The 22,413-nt window shown below is 43.5% G+C and overlaps 1 protein-coding gene and 1 long non-coding RNA gene across 2 annotated transcripts in view; one reads left to right on the top strand and one right to left on the bottom strand.

Annotated features, from left to right (window-relative positions):
• The window catches only part of LOC132885941 (uncharacterized), a 450,234-nt gene that overhangs the window by 403,465 nt on the left and 24,356 nt on the right, over positions 1–22,413 (bottom strand). Inside the window, exon 14 of the mRNA XM_060920476.1 lies at positions 21,320–21,354. Within this exon, the coding sequence (XP_060776459.1) occupies positions 21,320–21,354 (35 nt within the window). The remainder of the gene's footprint in view (positions 1–21,319; positions 21,355–22,413) is intronic.
• On the top strand, positions 1,627–19,072 carry LOC132882328 (uncharacterized). The gene is made up of 3 exons (XR_009654200.1): positions 1,627–1,694; positions 9,951–10,091; positions 10,337–19,072. It is a non-coding gene; the product is annotated as an uncharacterized LOC132882328 (long non-coding RNA).

Raw genomic sequence — 22,413 nt, 5'->3', positions numbered from 1 at the left:
AGCAAAGCAAAACAAATCCTTGACAGCGTTAATATATTAACACATTCCACTTCTAGCCACCAACTAGCCTGTACAGATTCTTGCTAGCTGTAGCCTAGCTTTGTTACTTACTTGTCCTTATGCAGCCTCAGGTGACGAATGAAGTTTGATGTGGTTGACTGGCTGTCCGAAATTGTGGCTCCACATGTTCTGCACGTTGCAATGCGTTTGCCATCTGTATTGGAGTATTCTTTAAATCCAAAGGAAATTACGCGGGGAATCATGTTTTTATCCATCCGTTCATCATTCAGCGTCATCAATGTTCAGCGTCCTCATTGCCCATCACCGTTTGGTTTTTCATTTGAGCCAGTTGAAGTGCTTGAGTGACACCTAGTGCTAGTGGATTGAGCTGCCGTAGCCTAGGACAAGGAGCTACACCGCATTCAAATAATGAGTGTACTTGGATTCAAAATCGAGGGGGGGTAAAAAAAGAATATTTATACCTGATACGCCAAGTCATTGCAAGCTAAAACTGTATAGTCCAAGTCAAGTCTCGAGTCAACAGCGTGCAAGTCCGAGTCGAGTTGCAAGTCATTCCTCATCTAGGGATTTCAAGTCTCAAGTCATCAAAATGGTGACTCGAGTCTGACTCGAGTCCAAGTCACATGACTCGAGTCCACATGTCTGGTGTTTATATAGGCTTAAATTCTGTTACTGAAAGTGCGTTATGTTTACAGTGAAGGACTGTGTGCACTTTACATTATTTTTTTTTTACTTAATACAAGAAATTAATGGATGCCAACATTTTTGCCAAAATGGTATTTTATTTTCCATTGTTTAGGCAGCTTCAGCATCATACTGTGAGATTCTGTTCAAATTGTTTTTCTTCTTCTATGAAGCCTGAGCCATTTATTTTATTAGGTTATAATGTTTCATTTAGTCTTCAGGAGAGACTGCCTGCACACAGTACTAGTATTAATAGTTTTTTTTTTCTTACATGAGAGCTGAGGCATTTATATTATATTTTAAGGTAACTTCATGTTGTGCTGTGAAATAAAGGACGATTCCGTATTTTACGGAATTTAGGGTGGCAACCCTAAATAAGGCAAAAAAAAAAAAAAAAGCAGTTTGTCCTATTACAGATAAACTGCAAAGCATGAACTCCTCTGTCCTTTTCAGAAAACTTAAAGCTACAGCTTTAGCTCTGACTGTAACAAAGTGCTGACACTGGAGACTCCTTCCATAAATTAAAGTGAAATAAACATCTTCTTACAGAAAACATCACCATATCAACAATCATACACATTTTTTGTAGTTTTGATAAATTACATGTTTTTAATCTCTTTATCTTTGGGCTTAGATTATGTGGAGCATCCACCATACAAGTCCCTCTGAATGAGCTGTTACTATAGAAACAGTACCATATTAGGATGAGTGTGTGGCACACCTAAAATAGGGTGACCACATTTAGGTGGTAAGACTCTTTAATTAGTATTATAATTATTTTTGTTCATGTATACATTTATGTTTTGAATTAGAAGTCGTATATTGCCTTGAGGCGCTTCGCTTATGTTGGAAATGGGAGGGGCGGAACGCTTGTGTTGTCACTAGTTGCTCCGGGGAGCAGTAAGGGAGCGGAACTGACGCTGTTTCCTCAGAAGCAATCTGGGAAGGAAACAAGGCGCACTGTGTCCTCATTCCTCTGCTTTATACAGGTCAGTAAACGGTTAATGCGCCATGAAATGTTATGTTATTCTAACAGACCATATTAGCGTGAGTGTGCATGTAGAGTTTGTGACATGCTTTAATGAGTTATTTCTGTTTAAACGACATTAATAAGTGGGAAAGTTTGCCCGCGCGGACGCCATTTTGTGCCGAGCGCGACTGCAATTGCACTAGTTAAAGTGGGAATAAGTGACATTAGAGCTCCTGTACCAGGGCTTTACATGAAGTTTTTTGCTCACCGGCCACTGTGGCTAGTGGTTTTCCCGAGTCACTAGCCATTCAGCCTTTTCATTAGCCACAATTTTGTTGCCAGGAAATCGCAGTTTTTTCTTCACAATGATACGTTAAAGTTCGGAAGATCTAGATTTAATTATGAATGGCAGCGTATAATGTATCTCTACAGTAGCACTCAAGTATTCAGTGCTGTTAAGGTAGCTCTCTATGGAGCACTTGCATGTGACGTCACAGCCGATCCAGATTGTGACAGACGCCATCTTGTAGGTCAAACGCCATATTCCGACTTCTACTTCTGGTTCTACTTCTACCTTTTCTTCTGGAAAACCCTACTATATACAATTCTACTACAATGTCTGCGGCTACAAGCTCTCCCTACCTGTGCACGTTTTTTGTTTTTTGTGTGTATTTTTGCGTGTTGTTCGTCTGTACCGGACTTCAATATCCACTACAACCGTATGGACTTACTGGACATGGGTTTCCAGCAGAAAATGACGGTTTGTAGCGATTTCCATCGCATGCACAACGTTCCGGACGAGATAGCGAGACTAGCGGAGTCTCCGTGGATTGTTATCGGAAGCAAAGCGAAGGAGGCGGCGCCGAGAGCAGAAGCAAAAGCGAGGCTGCAGAGCCGGCCTGTTGACTAAGCTCAGAAAACAGCCACTCAAACCTCCACTGCCAAGCCTCTACCTCTCCAACGCCAGATCCATGTAAACAAGACGGACAATTTGGAATTACAGCTGGAATTACCTTATTCTATTCTGTAATCGGCTGGCCAGTGCTATACTCAATACTTAAGTGACTTACCCATCCAATGAGGATTCTTGTTTACAAGATGCCACATCTGAGTCGCTGACAAATCCTGAATTTCTGTAAAGATAACTGTCCAGAGATTTATAGGCACGCAGTGCCTCACCACTGAACAGCGAGGGAAAGTTAATGAGGTAATTATACACGTCCGGGTATTCCGCTGGCAGTTCAAAATCCGGTCGTGAAAACTCCATCCGGTAAGCCATAAGGGTCACTAATCTGTAGATCGTTTATTTTAGACATATATCTAGTTATCTGTTCATTAGAAAAATGAGCCGTGTAGTCCGTCGGTTGAAATTGATCCATTCTGTACACGAGTGCAGCAGTATTCAGCTGTGTTTTTGACCGACAAGATGGCGGTTGTGTACTTTCCGGTCACGTGACTGCAAGATCTCTATATGAAAACATGCAACCAATTCAGACAAAAATATAAACAGAGTATTCTGTTTATTAAACTCAAATTCAAGCCCCTTACAATATGAAATATCGTATAATATGAAAAATAACATTCAGTACAACTGAACTGATTCTAATATTAAAAGTCCAATTCAAAGCATTTATCATTGAAAAACATTTGATGTTTTGATATGCAAGTATTGTGTATTATGTATTATCTTTTAATAGTGTGTGTGTGAACGTGTAGAGAGAGACATTAAATGTCCTCATTACATTTATCATCAGATGAGTCTGAATGGTCCATGAAAAATGGTCTTCGTGACCTGAGGCTTCCAGCAGGCCATAAGTTGATAGCTGGGGCGAGATCAACTTCTTTCCAATCGCGTGAACGTTTCTAAACAGCAGCTCCATCCTCTCCAGCTCAGCCGACTTCATGACAGCCAGGGACTTGAAAGCAGTGCTGTCCTGTAGTACCGATGTGTGCATTTGACTTTTTGTGGTCCTTTATAGTTTCGAGTTTAAAATTGCTGGTGCCTGTCTTTGCCAGACTTTCTACAGTTCATGGTATTTTTGGTTTTGCTATGAACTAGCCAATCTCGCCCGAACTTCCATTTGTCATTGAACTGTCTTATCTTCCTATTAGCATCTTGTTCAACTCCATGGCCGTAGCCAGCTATGAGGCCCCTGCGGTCCGGACCTCAGTCATTTTTAAGAGCTGAAAATACATTTGTAGGCTAAATATTCAACTGGATAAAAAAATAAATAACAACATTAAAACTTCTCCGTAAAAAGTGCATTGTTAATTATGTTAAACGTTGATTCTGTGTCTGTTTCGTGTGGCTCTGAGACCAAGAACACAAAAGCGAATGAGTGCGTGACTCGGGGGAGGGCCGCAGTGCAGGAGACACGGGTTTTTCATGGTCACCATCAGCGCGCTTTCATCAAGTTGCTAAATTGACATTTTCGAAGCAGTGCAGTTGTAGACTGCCTTGTTTGTGATTTTAAAAATAAACCATTTGATAAGCCAAAGCAATAGAGTGGAAAGTTTCAACTTATGTTTGCCTTGGATAACTTTGCCTAAAACAGTGTATCCTGATTTTTTTTTTTTTCCCAGAATTTTTTTTTGTGTAGGTGTAGCAGATGCCAGATTGTTAATGTATCTTAGTTACATAGGCTACATAGTTAGGGTATCTTTTGTCCTCATTGCTTGGGCCAGATCAAACCATTAAATAAGCTTAAACTATTCTTACTCTTGCCACATACATGATATATATTTTTTTTTTCAAAACTGATGATATTCAGTTCAAACACCTTTAAAAGTAATTTCAGGAATAGATCTCTTGTGTGGCGTGTAATTCACCCCTCTCATTTAAATGTGTCAAATTTTTCTTGTTAGTTTTTTCTTTTTTATCAGACATCTAATTTTTTAGGTTTGTTTACCTGACATGTTTCGACGTACGACTGTCGTCTTCCTTAGAGTGTCACCGGATGTTATTGGTGACGCATCTTTTTAAAGATGCGTCACCAATAACATCCGGTGACACTCTGAGGAAGACGACAGTTGTACGTCGAAACATGTCAGGTAAACAAACCTAAAAAATTAGATGTCTGATAAAAAAGAAAAAAAACTAACAATATTCAATATAAGACATAATGAACGTAATCAAAAAATGTCAAATTTTTCGGCGCGTGCTTTGTGCATCACGGACCTCGGTGATTTTAAAATGCTGCTCCAGTCCTGCTCATCTCTGCCCCTTTTTCCCTGAGCAGCAGGGCTTGAAACTCCAGCTATATGCCGCCACATAGTGTGCTTGTCAGTCGTCAGCAACTTTGTTGCTTCATTCATTAACAGGGCTTTCCACAAGCGCCAGCTGCTGGCCATACAGCCGACTACACAAGTCCAGCCGGCTACTTTAATGACTATTATTTTTGTAGCCCACAGGCTCTAAATATTAATTTTCGATTTTAATAAAATTAAATGTTTATCTAACGGACTGACAATAATGTCAAACTGAACCGCACTCATTTAAGTTGTGATTCGCGCTAAGTGCCGATAATAACCACAAATTCCCCGCAGACTTCGTTGATCAAGGGAGAGTAACTCATCCACGGCCCCGACATGCGGTGTGCGCGCGCGCGCACTCGGCGGAGGCAGTAGTGTGTCGGGGCCAACGGAGGCGACATCGGAGGGAACAGAAGCAGAGATAACGCTTATTTTGTCTTTTACCTAGAGACATGATTCAAACTTTAAAACGGAGACAAAATTCTCCTATGTGGATCTGGCATTCAACTTTTTTGCTAGGTTCTATACTCTTTGATCAGTCACAGATCAAACACCATGAGCAAATCTGGAGAAATTCAGACTTTATAATGGGTGTCTATTGCGTTACACACCAGTGGAGCTCAGGAGTTTAGAGTGTAGGCAGCTTGAAAAAAAAAAAAAAGCTCTAACTTTCTCATTTAAACTGTTTTCAGCCACAATTTTCACTCTACACACACAATTTTCTCAAAAGTTGTAGTCACACTTGTCTTGATTAACACGTGTCTACCTGAGTGATAGGATTTACAGTTTTTGAATGAGAAGCCTGAAAATAAGGAGAGGACAGGCGAGCTGCTTCATAGACTTCCATTATAAACGTGGGAGCGCTTTGACTGCAAAATCAGAAAAGTCACTTGTTTTTAACTCGCTCTAGTGGCCACATTTTTTACACTAGGGACAAAAACATTACATCAATGTGTTCATGGGAGCCTTGTAGCACTCAATGTGAAAGAATTTTGCGAATAGCTCCTTTCGTTTCCGTGTAAATCAGCATTGTTCGAGGAGAGGGATCTCTGAGAGAGAAAAGGCGCTCTTTGCTTGTCATATTGTGTCTCTTCCTTGCACGTTAACTCAGGGAGCAGAGAGGGGAGGGGCTGCTCTCTCTCTCTCACCCCCCCCCCCCCCCCCCCCCGGCTGGCTACTTATTTGTCATGGCTGACTAGTATGAGCCTTAGTGGAAAGCCCTGATTAACCGTAGGTTACCGTATCATTCAGTCCCCCCAGGATTTCGCGGGCCTTTTCTGTGATTGTTGCGGGCTAAAATGTCTGTTGTGGGGGGGTTTCCAAAAAATTGTGATGAAAGTTGCGGTGTTTTTTAGGTTTTTGTTGCGATTACATTGCGGGAGGAAGTGAAAGTTGTGAGAAATTGTGATTTTCTCTTTTTGTGATTAAAATTGAGTGACGTGTTAAAGATTAAGTTATTACTGAAAAACTATTGATTAAAAAAACAAATGGTCCTATCAACAACTTCACGAATATAAAAGATTACCAGGACTACCAAAATGCAGAAAAATAGGCTTTACTTATCCAAATGCACCTGTTGGTTCAAAAGTTAAAGTGCATAGAACCTCACAGCACAACATGAAGTTACCTTAAAATATAATATAAATGCCTCAGCTCTCATGTAAGGAAAAAAAAACTATTAATACTAGTACTGTGTGCAGGCAGTCTCTCCTGAAGACTAAATTAAACATTATAAACTAATAAAATAAATGGCTCAGGCTTCATAGAAGAAGAAAAACAATTTGAACAGAATCTCACAGTATGATGCTGAAGCTGCCTAAACAATGGAAAATAAAATACCATTTTGGCAAAAATGTTGGCATCCATTAATTTCTTGTATTAAAGGGATAGTTCGGGATTTTTGACATGAATCTATATGGTATCCCCGTCAGCAGTGTCGTGCATCCACACTGACTTACCCCCGACAGTGTTCTGTGAGCCTAGATATTGTACAGTGTTGGTCAGTGCACAAGTAGTTCCGGCAGGTTTCCTGGGGTCTGCAAAGTAACACGTTTTTCTTCTCAAAACAGCTCGTGTTCGAATGAGTGATTTATTAGCATAACAAAACCCTTGTAGTCCAAAAAGTCACACCTTGTAATTGCTTGGGGCTACTTTCTCTCAATAGCGATCAGTGCGCGCTGTCACTGTTAACAGTTGTGTGCGAGCTAGCCAACAACTTTCATTAGTTGTTCGACAGAGTGTTTAGCAGCAGCAAATTGCTTTCCTCCTCAGTATACAAGTGCGCTTCCATGGCAGGGAAAAAGAAACTACCACTGCTGCCTATGTAGTGCCCTATTTATACAAATAGGAGTCATTCAGGATTCAGCCATGTTTTTGCTCCGTGTCATGGCTGAATCCTGAATGACTCCTATTTGTATAAATAGGGCACTACATAGGCAGCAGTGGTAGTTTCCTTTTCCCTGCCATGGAAGCGCACTTGTATACTGAGGAGGAAAGCAATTTGCTGCTGCTAAACACTGTCGAACAACTAATGAAAGTTGTTGGCTAGCTCGCACACAACTGTTAACAGTGACAGCGCGCACTGATCGCTATTGAGAGAAAGTAGCCCCAAGCAATTACAAGGTGTGACTTTTTGGACTACAAGGGTTTTGTTATGCTAATAAATCACTCATTCGAACACGAGCTGTTTTGAGAAGAAAAACGTGTTACTTTGCAGACCCCAGGAAACCTGCCGGAACTACTTGTGCACTGACCAACACTGTACAATATCTAGGCTCACAGAACACTGTCGGGGGTAAGTCAGTGTGGATGCACGACACTGCTGACGGGGATACCATATAGATTCATGTCAAAAATCCCGAACTATCCCTTTAAGTAAAAAAAAATAAAGTGCACACAGTCCTTCACTGTAAACATAACGCACTTTCAGTAACAGAATTTAAGCCTATATAAACACTGACTCGCACATGCTGCTTCTCTTGAGCGTATGCACGGAAGTAAGGCGGAAGGTAGTTTGTCGACGTCACCTCAAGATGACGCCAACGATTGGTCAGATTTGCGGGAAAGTTGCGGTGATTGGATATAACTGCAACACCGCCCTGAATTCGCGGGGATTGGTTGAATTTGCGTTGACGTTGCAACATCGTGAAATCCTGGAGGGTCTGATCATTTGATTTTATCTGAGCCGTTCTAAACAATTCTAATATGTTGTCAGAATGTTTATGCAGGTGCTCATGGGAGTTGTAGGCGCGTAATATTACATTGCAACGCGTTTATTATATCAGATGCCTTCAGAGAAAACTACAATTAAAATGCTGTCGTACCACAGAATAAACCACCTGCCAAAGTGGCTAGTGGGACTAAAGTCATTACCCGCCAAAGTCGAATTTTACCCGCATTTGGCGGGTGGGCGGGTGCTAATGTAAAGCCCTGGTACACACCTATATGTTCCTGAAGCTAAAACAGTCATCATGCACTTAACTTAAGAGGGACCCAAGAGAGATTCATTAATGTTTGTTTAATTAACATTGTATTTTCATTTACAAAGGTATTTTGTGTAATATCATTTTATTAGCATATGTTGTAATTAAATTGTTTTCAGATGTACAACATACATTTTATCATTTTAGATAATTTAATATTTTATAGTGAGCATTTCAGCACATCTAATAGTATTTCCACAACAGGTAAATAATAAACTCAGAGTTCTACTCCTTCCTTTTTCCTCTCCTCTGATTTTACAGTCCTGAAATTAGACCTTCAATGGCTGCAGATATGACATTTCGCCTTTAGAGGGCATTCAGTGCTTTAAAACTATGTTGTGGGTAAAAGCATTGAAATGTACAACTTGCAAATTGTGTTTTTACATGCTTTCATTGGGTTGTTGGTAAGAATTGTTTTTTAAACCCTTTGTCACTCTTAAATAGATCATATAATCTTGTATAAAGGACCCACTTTTCCTGAACCACTACTCAGAGCACTGTTAAACAAATTAAAATGTCCTGGGCCACCAAAACGCAGTGTACTCTAAAAAGAAGGTGACTTTGATTTCTAAAATAGAAGCATTTGTCTCTAGCAATGACTTCTTAAAAGTATCCTTTCACAGTATATTGCATAAAACCCCTGATTTTCTTGTATGAGTCAATGTTCAGAGTCCTGTTTAAGGTAGTAAACCTTCACTGTTAACAGTATTAGCAGTGCATTAAAACAGAGTGGGTGCACTGAGCTACATCCTGTAGCTAAAAAAAGTTGTTGAAAAAAGTTCAAACTGAAACTGGCATCACTCAAGCTGATTCTTAGTAAAACCACAAATGAGGAAGGTCAAAAAGGGACTTTTGCACTGCTCTCTTGGTGACAATGGCATATGGTGTATAAACTGTATGATCACACTGTCGTGGAGAATTATGAATTATTTTTTAAAGACCTTGCAATGAATGGTAGGAAATTTTCATACACACTGAAGGTCTGGAAATGGGTGATGAATGTATGTGAATGCATGCAAATATATACCACACTTTTGGGCTGAGTTTATGAAATGTACACAATACTGGCAGACAGCCAACAAAGTTAACACACACCTTTGGGCTGAGTTTAAAGAATGGCATGCTGAAAAGGATGTAGAATTATGCCTTTGGGCTGTATCTAAGGGACATGCATAAAAGTGGCACACTTCCAGAAGGCATTGGCTATTTACATGTAGGGTGGTGCTGTGACAGAGTGGAAAAGTACATCATGTCTATGTAAAAGTGAAAAAAATTGGCTTCTCTGCAGACAAGCATGGCTGTTTATCATCACATAATAAAAAGCCTGAAACTGCAACTCTGTGTCTAATGAGTTTTTGTTGAGTTGGGCTCAATTTTGACACATACAGTGTGATGATAATAGTGCAAGTATCTCACATGGTCCATCAGTATTTAAAGAGGTGGATTTTGTCCTGTTTATAGTGTGAAATTGCATCAACTTCAGCTTCACCCAAACATATTCTAAATTAACAGCATTACTGTTCTGTATATTTTGAATATAGGGTGATGTATCACAGAAACACTCCTCCTCCTCCCTCAACTCGACTAGAACAGAAGCCAAAATATCAGATTCAGTGTGATCACTGTAACAGCGGAGGCATGGTCAAGCACTGGTTTGTGAATGGAGAGTGAAGCCAGGGAAGGTGAGTGGCAAAATGATCACACCTTTGGTTAATTAATGTGCTGTGCATGTGTGTGTTCCCAGTGATGGTGAGCTGATAAAAGGGTGGAGAGGAGAAAAGAGGGAATCTCCAACCAGAGTGTTGGCTGTGTTTGTGTGTGTGCGCGCAGACTAGTGAAAATTGTTTTGTCAAATGCTGCAAAGTGATTTTTCTTGACGCAATAAAAGAGAGACTAATCCACAAACCCACCTGCCCTTGTGTTTCAGCATTTTTATTACACTGGTGCTGAAACCTGGGATGCTGAAGTGAACTGCCACCATGGAGTCCTCACCATTTAAAGAACTCGTCCATGCCCTTGCTGCCACCCAACAGAACCAGCACCAGGCACGGGTCACTATTGGCCCTTTTTCAGCTCACTTCAGCCCGACACGGCTCGAGTTTCGACTATCTCAAAACAGCACGACTCAGCTCGCTTCAGCCCTGCTTAGCCCCTAAAACTCGCACGGTTTTGGAGTGGGGCTGAAGCGAGCCAAACTGAGCTGAGTGAGGCTAGGGGCATGAGGAGACACTCCCCTGTGCACTGATTGGTGAGGAGGAGTGTCCTCACATGCCCCCACACGCCCCGCGAGCATGCTGGGATCTGTGAACACCGTAAACCCGGAAGAAGGAGAATTACGAGAATTATGAAGCCTTATGCGCCTCGCCTCATCTATACGCTCTTGCCAGTATTTGTTGGCGTTGTCACCAACAACAAGCCACAGCACCAAGACCAGCAACACTAACGACTCCATGTCCTCCATGTTTATTGTTTACTATCCGGGTCGTGAGACTACCGCTTAAAAGGTCACTGATGTCACTGTTTGCGCCGCCTAACGACATCACCTGACGTCCACCCACTTTCGCTAACTCCACCCAATGTGTCCACCCACTTCCAGACAGCACAGTTCAGCGCGGTTGTAGTCGAAATGCAACTCCAACAGCCCCGCTCAGCTCGACTCAGCCCAACTCAGCACGGCACGACTCAGCCGCGTTGGTAGTGGAAAAGCGGCATTATTTCACTCAAAATCAATGTTCCTTGTAAAACGTTTGCTTTATGCTCTGAAAAGGCGTTAGAAACAGGCTGAATGCGCTCCTACGCTAGGAAAGCGGTTTTCATGCAGTCGGTGACAGTGTGTTTTCCTACTCTGAACAAGTGCATATCACAATACTATGTTGAAAACTCGTTTCAGACATGCTTTTACAGTTAAAATGACAAATATGATGAAAATGTGTTAAAAGCTCGAAAACATGAAAATCCATGCTTAGAAAGTGGTTACATGTCACATTTGCTCGAATGCACTCATTTCACTCAAAATCAATGTTCCTTGTCAAACGTTTGCTTTATGCTCTGAAAAGGCGTTAGAAACAGTCTGAAGGCGCTCCTGCGCTAGGAAAGCTGTTTTCATGCACTTGGTGACACAGTGTGTTTTCCTACTCTGAACAAGTGCATATCACAATACTATGTTGAAAACTCGTTTCAGACGTGCTTTTACAGTTAAAATGACAAATATGATGAAAATGTGTTAAAAGCTCAAAAACATGAAAATCCATGCTTAGAAAGTGGTTACATGTTACATATGCTCGAATGCACTTATGGCCCTTTTCCACTACCCTTTTTCAGCTCACTTCAGCTCGCTTCAGCTCACTTCAGCCCGACACGGCTCGAGTTTCGACTATCTCAAAACAGCACGACTCGGCTCGCTTCAGCCCTGCTTAGCACCCAAAACTCGCACGGTTTTGGAGTGGGGCTGAAGCGAGCCAAACCGAGCTGAGTGAGGCTAGGGGCGTGAGGAGACACTCCCCTGTGCACTGATTGGTGAGGAGGAGTGTCCTCACACGCCCCGCGAGCATGCTGGGATCTGTAAACACCGTAAACCCGGAAGAAGGAGAATTACGAATTACGAGAATTATGAAGCCTTATGCGCCTCGCCTCATCTATACGCTCTTGCCAGTATTTGTTGGCGTTGTCGGTGACAACAAGCCACAGCACCAAGACCAGCAACACTAACGACTCCATGTCCTCCATGTTTATTGTTTACTATCCGGGTCGTGAGACTACCGCTTAAAAGGTCACTGATGTCACTGTTTGCGCCGCCTAATGACATCACCTGACGTCCACCCACTTTCGCTAACTCCACCCAATGTGTCCACCCACTTCCAGCCAGCACGGTTCAGCACGGTTGTAGTCGAAATGCAACTCCAACAGCCCTGCTCAGCTCGACTCATCCCAACTCAGCACGGCACGACTCAGCCGTGTTGGTAGTGGAAAAGCGGCATATGTGCAGCGAGTAGGAGCGGTGCTTTGAGGCCCTGCTGCAGGCCAAACAGGAGGACCACCAGGCACTCCTGCATCTCATCGTACCCGCAGGGGACCCAGCCACAGAGTCAGCGGGCTTCCCCCATGTCACCCTGATAAAAATGGGGCTGCCCGATGATGCTGGTGGTGGTTTGGGGCAGAAGATCACACTGTCGAGGGGGTCATCATCGCAGTCGCACTGGAGCACTTCATAGCTCTGCTACCAAGAGTGCCACCATGTCCAGTGCCACTGCAAAGTGTCACCGGATCACGCAATTGAGCTGGCTCAAGATCATATGGCAGTGGTTCCAGTGGCAGGTAGACATCCTGTCTCTTCTCTCTCTCGTCCTGCCCCTCCTCCTGTTTTGCCCTTTCCTCCCTTCCCCTCCATATACCACAGAAGTGGGGGCTGACTCTCCTACAGCCAGCTCCCCAAGCCCATGGTTTCTCTCCACCCTCCTCCACTTGTGTTTCTGTTTCTTCCCCCCCCCCAGGTGAATGATCCTCATGGCACCAGTGCAGAGGTGAGGCCTGGGCTGGTGTGCTGGCATTGACCAGTGCCTTGCAGTGGAGGTGGGGGCAGTGGTCCAGATCCTTGACGCACCAGAGACTGCCCCCAAACAAGCTGGAACATACCACATACCCATAAGTATCCAAGGGGGTACATATCATGCTTTGGTGGATTCAGACTGTAATAATACATCAATCCACCAAAGGTTGGTTAAATATGAGGCATTGGATACAGCACATTTTGTGAAGGTTTGTTTGTGCATGGGGATATTCACAAGTGCCCGCAGATACTGGTAAAACATCCAAATTTAGGGAATAGATTATAGTGTTGAGGCAGCAGTTAGCCCACGCCTCACCCACCCATGATTTCTGGGGACAGATTTGCCAGGGTTTAGGAGCTTAAAAGAAGGAGTGGTGGAGGGTAGGTCCTGCAGTAGCACGTTCTGAGGGGATTGCAATGTGACTGTGTGGCGAAGCCGTCCCAGAGCCGTCTATGTCAGCCATGCATCATAGCAACATGGAGAACAGGGAGCGCACCGCCACTTCTCTTTCTCTCTGGGATTCCCAAGCAGATTTTCCTCTGGAGCAGGTGCAAGATGTGACTCTGGCACGCATTTGACCAAGTGAAAGTTGCCAGTGGTCAGAATCTTCCAAACATTGCACTCTCCCACCTGTACTTTTCCCTTATTAGGGACAGGCTGTATCAAATGACTTAGGACACTCAGACTGGAGAGCAGATAATGCACTTGTGAATACAAAAAAGCTGCAGGGAACCTCTAGTCCACATGGCTCATTATAATCCAATGGCTGGACATTTAGGGAAAGACAAAACACTAACCCAATTACTGGCTGAGGATTCATGGGGGATGTCTGCAGGTGGTATGCAGCATGTCACAAGTGCCAACTTCTAAATCCAACGGCTTCTCCTAAAGCACCATTGTGCCCGCTTCCCCTAATTGAGACCCCCTTTGAAAGAATTGGGATGGGTCTTGTTGGGCCACTAGTTCAGACTGCACAAGGGCATCACTTTATTTTAGTCCTTGTGGACTATGCAATGCAGTACCCTGAAGCAGTGCTATGGCATAACGTTTCTGCATGCAGTATTGCAGAGGCTACCTCAAAAGTAGTCAAACATTTATACAAATTAATTTACCTGTAAAAGTCCCTTTCTTACATAAAATCAATTCCAACACCGAGTGTGTTTGGACTGCACTGAATTCTTAAACTTCCACCATTAATTGTTATACTCTGTCCCACTACAAGGGACCAACCCTAGAACCATCCCAAAACAAAATGGCGGCTCTTCTTAAAAATCATTGTACAATGACTTTTTTCTTTGTTTGAACACAGACTTCTCATCGGCTTCCCGATGCAAGCTTCTCATTGGCTAAAGCATATCTTCCACTGTCTTTAAAATAAAACAGATCTGCTCATATTTTCCACCATGTGACAAGGTTTGAATGACACAATGGCGATTTTGTGTTTACCACTGTAGAAATAGTTAAGATGGGTGGAGCACAGAAGCATGGCAGGCCAGAACTGAGTTTGCAAAAACCCTTTTTATTTTAGCTTTTCAGCTTTTAATTATTCACACACACACACACACACGCGTGTTCTCGTTCGGGGAGAGCCCCCTTCCTCTGCTCTCCCTCTCCTCTTATAGGGCGTGGTCACTGGGGAAGACACAAACACAGGTTAATTCCCATCAGGTGCAGTGATTCTGCCACTTACCTTCCCTGACTCCACCCTCCATTCACAGACTAACGCTTGACCACGCCCCCGCTGCCACATACCCCCACCGCCCGACTCGGGCTGGGGAGCCGTCCAGCCTGCAGCGAACTCCCCCCCCCCCCCGGATGGGAGAGGAAATCCGCCGTGTCCATCTGCACCCCCGACTTGTGGACCACCTGAACTTGAATGGCTGGCGTGCCAGATACCAACAGGTGATCCGTGCATTGCAGAGATGCCAACAACTATGAAATTTTCGTATTTTATACGATTTTCTGCCACTTTTGCACCACTATGACCAGTTAATTCAAAACTACGAATTTCACAGTGATCGGAAAAAAAATCAGTTCGTTCCGCATTTTTGTTTGGTACGTTGAACTCCGCCATGATCGAAGAAAATTCAGTCCGTTCCGCATTTTCAGAAGGATTAAATCTGCGGGAATCATTCAAAGCTTTCGTGATACGTCGTCGCTGATTGGTTGATATTCGCTTCCGGGTTTGAACTCGACCAATCAAAATTCGTGATGGTGCCGTCCGACAATAGACCCCTTCGCAGTAAACGTCATTCATACATAAGAGGAAATTGCGCGCGCAGCCTGGACTAAAGACTCAGCGACGGTCAGACTGAATTTTGGCGACGGTAGAGACGAGAAGAAATATTTGGAAGAAATGCCTAGTTGTGTTGTCGGGTGTCAGAATCGTAGCAGTGATGGGGTTAAAATGTACAGAATTCCAGCAGGATCTCACCCATTCCAAAAAAATCACCGACGTCTATGGCTACAAGCCATCAAACGTGTAGACTGGGATGAAAGCACCATCAAAAATGCGCAGGTTTGCAGCGCCCACTTCATCACAGGTAAGATCAGTACGCCCGTATAATAATTCAAACGGGGAGAACCCTGTGGAGGCTTGTGGGACCTCCCGCACTGCGAATAACAGGGGCTCGAGCCATTTATCCCAGCTGCGTGCGTCCTCGCTTACAAATTTTCAAATTGTTCTTGAGGGTGCGGTTGAACCGTTCAACTAAGCCATCCGTTTGTGGCTGATAAATGCTGGTGTGGATAGGCTTAATTCCCAGTAACCCGTACGGTTCGCGCAGTGTGTGTGACATAAACGTAGTGCCTTGATCAGTCAGAATCTCTTTGGGGATTCCGACTAGGGAGATGACGCGGAAGAGTGCTTCTGCAATACTGCATGCTGAGACATTGTGAAGAGGCACTGCTTCTGGATATCGCGTTGCATAGTCCACCAGAACTAAAAGCGATTTCCTCGTGTTGACCGATCTAATGGCCCGACGAGATCCATCCCAATTCTTTCAAGTGGGGTCTCGATTAATGGCAGAGGGCGCAAAAGCGCTTTTGGAATGGCCCCTGGATTTACTAACTGCCATTCGCGGCACGCTGTACAACACCTACAGACATCGCCGCGAATCCCTGGCCAATAGAACCGGGCCATTATTCAGGCTAGTGTCTTATCCTGCCCCAAGTGGCCGGCCGTGGGATTAAAGTGAGCCGCCTGGAATATAAATTCCCGGTGGCTCTTTGAGATCAAAAGCTGTGTTATCGGTTCCTTAGACTGGGTGTTCTGCGTCATTCGGTATAATCTATCCTTAATAATGGAGAAATAGGGGAAGGATGGGGTGGTGTTTGGCTGGAACGTTTGACCATCGATTACTCTCACTTGGTCAAACGCATGCCGCAGAGTCTCGTCTCGCGACTGCTCTGACGGGAAATCCGCGAGGGATTACCTGAGAGAGGGAGGAGGAGCCTGCTGCCCCTCGCTCTGACGCGGTGATGACGTAGATGGCTCTGTGACAGCTGCTCCCGCCAAAGCCACACCGGGACCTCCCCCCACTAAATTATGGCAGGCCCCACTCTTCACTAAATGTGTCATTAATTCCCCGAATCCTGGCCAATCAGTCCCCAAAATTATCAAGTGGGTAAGGTGAGGATTAACCGCCGCCTTTACACTAAATTTCTCTCCTCGAAATAAAACGTGGACCGACACGAAAGGGTAGTTGCGAACATCCCTGTGCACACACAACACCTTCACCAATTGTGCTCTTCCCAATGCCTCGTCTTGTCTGATTACAGCCAGAGTCCACCAAAGCCTGATGCGTATCCCCTTGGATACTCACCGGTATGCGATACACTCCGGCCCGATCGAGGGCAGTCCCTGGCGCATCGGGGATCCAGACCACCGTGCCCACCTCCATCGCTGAGCACTGATGCTGGAGGTGCCCTGGCTCCCCGCAGCGCCAGCATACTGGCCCAGGCTTTCCCTCCTGCACCGGTGTTCCGGAGCTCACTCACCTGAGGGGGGGAGACGCGGAAGTAGGAAACGGTAGGGCATCGCGGGTGCGGCGGGCCGGCTGGGGTGGAGCCGGCCCCCGCCTCCACGGTGGAGGAATGGGGCGAGGACGAGGAACAGAAGGGGGGGAGAGAGAGAGAGAGAGAAGAGGAGATATGCTGTCCTGCTGTCGGAACAGCCGCCGTATGGTCCTCCGCCAGCTCGATGGCCTGATCCAGTGACGCCAGGCGATGGCACTGGACCCACTCCACTGTTCCTTCCGGAAGTCAGGCGATGAATTGTTCCAGCGCCACCAGGTCGATGATTCCCTCGGCATCGCGGTTGTCGGCCCTCAGCCACTGCTGGCAGGCGTCCCGGAGTTGCTGGCCAAACGTGAACGGCCGGCTGACCTACTCCAGGCGCAGTGCGTGGAATCGCTGGTGCTGCTGCTCCGGGGTGTGCCCCACACGTTGGAGGACGGCCCCTCAGAGGTCGGCATAGATCAGCAGGCTGTTCTCTTCTGCACTCTGTCCCAGGTTTCAGATATTTTGAGGAGAAAGCGAGAAGGATAAATATAGCTAGTGAACAGAGACATACTGAGGAGGAGTTCCGCCTTGCCAAGAACTACACGTCACTGCCAAAAAAGAATATACAACTCATCCACCCAAAGAAATTACAAGAACATTTCTCTGACCACCTTGGCCTACAGCCAATCCAGCAGCAGCCTGAGTTGTTACACCCTGAAGAGTTTCCACACATACTGCCTCCAGAAAACCTAGAGCCCATAGACGAACAACCCCCAGACGCACCAGAAGTGGAACGCTGCTTGCAGAAACTCAATAATGGTAAATGCCAGGGTACGGATGGTATATATGCTGAGCAGCTGAAGTACTCCAATTCCACACGCATTCTTGAATATTTCATAGTCCTGTTGGGTGCCATATGGACATGCCTAAAGATTCCAGTCACCTGACTTATTTCAGCAATTACCTGTCTACACAAGAAGGGCTCCAAAAGTGTGGCTGAAAATTACCGTGGACTGTCGATAATTGCAACAATGTCTAAAGTATTGTCAGTTATTGTGGTGGAGAGGCTAAGATTAGTTTACGAGCTAATTCTATTGGATACACAATTTGGCTTCAGGCGAAATAGATCAACATGTGATGCTATATTCATTACTAGACACATTCTTGAGAAGGAAAAACAACCATTATTCCTATGTTTTATTGACCTGAAAGCTGCATATGATTGGGTTCCACGGGACGCACTTTTCCGGGTGCTAGAAATCCGACTCTCCTGCCCTAAACTGGTGTCAATCCTGAAGGCCCTCTACACTGTCTCACAATGACTGGATTTTTGTCTGTAAAATTTTTGACATGCCTTTGATTGAAGTTGGCCCCACATTGACTCCACACTGACCCAGCAAGTAATACTGGATCATTTTCCAGAAATGACAAAGTATCTCATTTGTTTAATTGGGCTCTCTTTATCGACTTTTAGGACTCGTGTGAAAATTTGATGTTTTACATCATATTTATGCTGCTTTTCAACTCGTAACTATACACAGCACAAGGCCTTATCAAAATCCATCAGTACACCAGCTATGGTTCTCAGTATACTCAACATTGCTTAGAAAATGCACAGATGCTTCAATAGCTGCATCACTGTTTAAGTTGCCTGATTAGGAAGAGAATTTAGCTTGTTAATCTGAGTCTTTAGTTTATCTCAGCTTAATGGGAATAAAATGTTAAAAGTTGTAAGCAATTTGTGCTTCTTCTTGTGATTTTGTATTCTGGTTGCTGATAATTGTAGATAATACAAATTACATACTTGCTAATCAGGAAAAGGAAAAAAAAACTAAAAAAATAAGGTTTAAATTAGATTGGTTTTGAAGCTGATGAGAAAATATTCTTCTGAAGTAGATCTGTGTCTAATGTGTGACGGAACATGACAAGTGATGAATTAAATTATTTTATTTAATGTAGACTATAGATTTAAAAATGTTACAAACTTTAAAACTGACAGATGCACAAATATTCACACAAAAATACATTATTAAGTAACCAATTTGATAAGAAAAACCCATCTTTTGTATTATGATCTACAAAATCGTATAGATGTTTGATATTGATGATAGATTAAAAAGGGTGATTGTTTACAACTAAAGTCACTGCAGTTCATTTTATTATTTGTTCCACATAAAGCAGTGTTATTCTAACTTTTTTTAAAAATGTGAACTTGGAACCAAAGAATGCTTGCTGCAATTGTAAAAAAAAAAAAAAACTTCAATGACTTAACTATAAATGTATACAGTGGGTACGGAAAGTATTCAGACCCCTTTAAATTTTTCACTTTCATTGCAACCATTTACTAAAATAAAAAAAGTTCATTTTATTTCTCATTAATGTACACTCAGCACTCCATCTTGACAGAAAAAAACAAAATGTAGAAATCTTTGCAAATGTATTAAAAAAGAAAAACTGAAATATCACATGGTCCTAAGTATTCAGACCCTTTGCTCAGTATTGAGTAGAAGCACCCTTTTGAGTTAGTACAGCCATGAGTCTTCTTGGGACTGATGCAACAAGTTTTTCACACCTGGATTTGGGGATCCTCTCCAGTTCCGTCAGGTTGGATGGTGAACGTTGGTGGACAGCCATTTTCAGGTCTCTCCAGAGATGCTCAATTGGGTTTAGGTCAGGGCTCTGGCTGGGCCAGTCAAGAATGGTCACAGAGTTGTTCCGAAGCCACTCCTTTGTTATCTTAGCTGTGTGCTTAGGGTCATTGTCTTGTTGGAAGGTGAACCTTCGGCCCAGTCTGAGGTCCTGAGCACTCTGGAAGAGGTTTTCTTCCAGGATATCTCTGCACTTGGCCGCATTCATCTTTCCTTCAATTGCAACCAGTCGTCCTGTCCCTGCAGCTGAAAAACACCCCCATAGCATGATGCTGCCACCACCATGTTTCACTGTTGGGATTGTATTGGGCAGGTGATGAGCAGTGCCTGGTTTTCTCCACACATACCGCTTAGAATTAATGCCAAAAAGTTCAATCTTTGCCTCATCAGACCAGAGAATCTTATTTCTCATAGTCTGGGAGTCCTTCATGTGTTTTTTGGCAAACTCTATGCGGGCTTTCACGTCTTGCACTGAGGAGAGGCTTCCGTCAGGCCACTCTGCCATAAAGCCCTGACTGGTGGAGGGCTGCAGTGATGGTTGACACTGTGGAACTTTCTCCCATCTCCCTACTGCATCGCTGGAGCTCAGCCACAGTGATCTTTGGGTTCTTCTTTACCTCTCTCACCAAGGCTCTTCTCCCACAATTGCTCAGTTTGGCTGGATGGCCAGGTCCAGGAAGAGTTCTAGTCGTCCCAAACTTCTTCCATTTAAGGATTATGGAGGTCACTGTGCTCTTAGGAACCTCGAGTGCTGCAGAAATTCTTTTGTAACCTTGGCCAGATCTGTGCCTTGCCATAATTCTGTCTCTGAGCTCCTTGGGCAGTTCCTTCGACCTCATGATTCTCATTTGCTCTGACATGCACTGTGAGCTGGAAGGTCTTATATAGACAGGTGTGTGCCTTTCCTAATCAAGTCCAATCAGTTTAATTAAAACACAGCTGGACTCCAATGAAGGAGTAGAACCATCTCAAGGAGGATCAGAAGAAATGGACAGCATGTGAGTTAAATATGAGTGTCACAGCAAAGGGTCTGAATACTTATGACCATGTGATATTTCAGTTTTTCTTTTTTAATAAATTTGCAAAAATTTCTGCATTTGTTTTTTTTCTGTCAAGATGGGGTGCTGAGTGTACATTTAATGAGAAATAAAATGAACTTTTTTGATTTTAGCAAATGGCTGCAATGAAAGAGTGAAAAATTTAAAGGGGTCTGAATACTTTCCGTACCCACTATACTACTACTAATCATGAGGAAGCCTAAAGGTCAGAGAAGCAGATTTGGGACCAAAAGGTTGCTAGTTCGATTCTCTGGACCAGCAGTAATGGCTGAAGTGCCCTTGAGCAAGACACCAAACCCCCAACTGCTCCTCAGGCTGCTCTAGGTATGTTGTACATCACTATGGATAAGGGCGTCTGCAAAATTATTGTAATGTAATTATGAAGTATATTTAACAAGATAAACAAGTACCTTCATCAACAATCTTGATTTAAATACACAGAGAGATTGCAGAGATTGAAACATTATTCCAGAGTTTGGGAGCGATGAAACAAACATTTCCACCAACTAAGCGGCCCTTGAGATTAACCTGCTGGGATGGAGTATACTGCTTTTAAAAGAAGGTACAGTATGCCAAAGTGAAACAACTTTGTAGTCATTGTAGAATTTAAAATCCTGCCAAACTAGATTGGGTAAGAATGGAATAATATGCTCACTTTGTTCTTTTCTCATAAGGACTAGCTGAGGCTTTCTAAAAGAGACAACACCACAGCCAGTTATTTATACTGTATGCAATAGTTAAGTCTAGAAGTTACGAGAGTCTTTATACAACAAGGTGACATTAGTAGTCCAAGAAAAGGTTCTATTCATTGAAGCTTTGATGTTTTTAATTTAGCCTTTCATTTTGCATAGCTGTGCAGTTAAAGTCAGTCAAACATTCCTTTTTAGTGCTGCTGTACTGAACAGTCATCCCATTACACCATGTTGGGCAAAATGGTCCCCAGTTGTAGGCAGGCTGCCCCGTTCCATGGCCCAACTGGAAGTCCAGATACTGTACAAGCACCCATACAATGACAAACTTAGCATAAAAGATGGGTAATGAATTGCTCAAATAATATCTGTTCAACCACCTTCTGTGGTTTCCTGGGGTTGGGCCTCAGAAAACAAATAGCAACTGAATGAAGAACCTCTTTGGTCAGTAAAGCTTCTTAGGCAAGTCACACTCTCCTGGGATTTCACCCTGATAAGAGCAAGGAAGCCCATTGATGGGATGCTGGGGCATTAAACTCTTCAGACTGACTTGATCCATGGCCTGAACTTCTGTTATTTACACATGTCGCCAGTAAGAGCCTAATGTTTTGGCTTCTGCAGGTTCATTAAAGAGTGGTTGATATGAGCAAGTTCTCAAAATTGCTGGCAGGTTTGGCATCATCCAAGCTTAGACCATAGCAATAGCAGTTTAAAGTTAACAGCTGAGCGTTTTAGGAAAAAACAGAAGACAGACACAATTAACAGTTTTCCAATGATCTGTTTGATGACTGTCACTTCATCAGTGTGCACAGACTCACGGCTCACTGCAGAGAGAGAAAGGGCTTGCATAAGTATTTTTAGAAATACATTTCTCCTGATATTGCCATCAATGGTGGTACAAACTATTAAACAGTTTGAAGCAATGACCACAGCAACAATTTAGGAAGTTATGAGGCTTGTTCGTAAGTTCATAATGAACTACAACCCCGATTCCAAAAAAGTACAAATTGGAAATAACAATGGAATGTAATAATTTACAAATCTCAAAAACTGATATTGT

This window comes from Neoarius graeffei, chromosome 1 (genome assembly GCF_027579695.1).
Source record: "Neoarius graeffei isolate fNeoGra1 chromosome 1, fNeoGra1.pri, whole genome shotgun sequence".
NCBI classification, from domain to species: Eukaryota; Metazoa; Chordata; class Actinopteri; order Siluriformes; family Ariidae; genus Neoarius; species Neoarius graeffei.
This window is presented reverse-complemented; position numbering and strand designations above follow the sequence as displayed.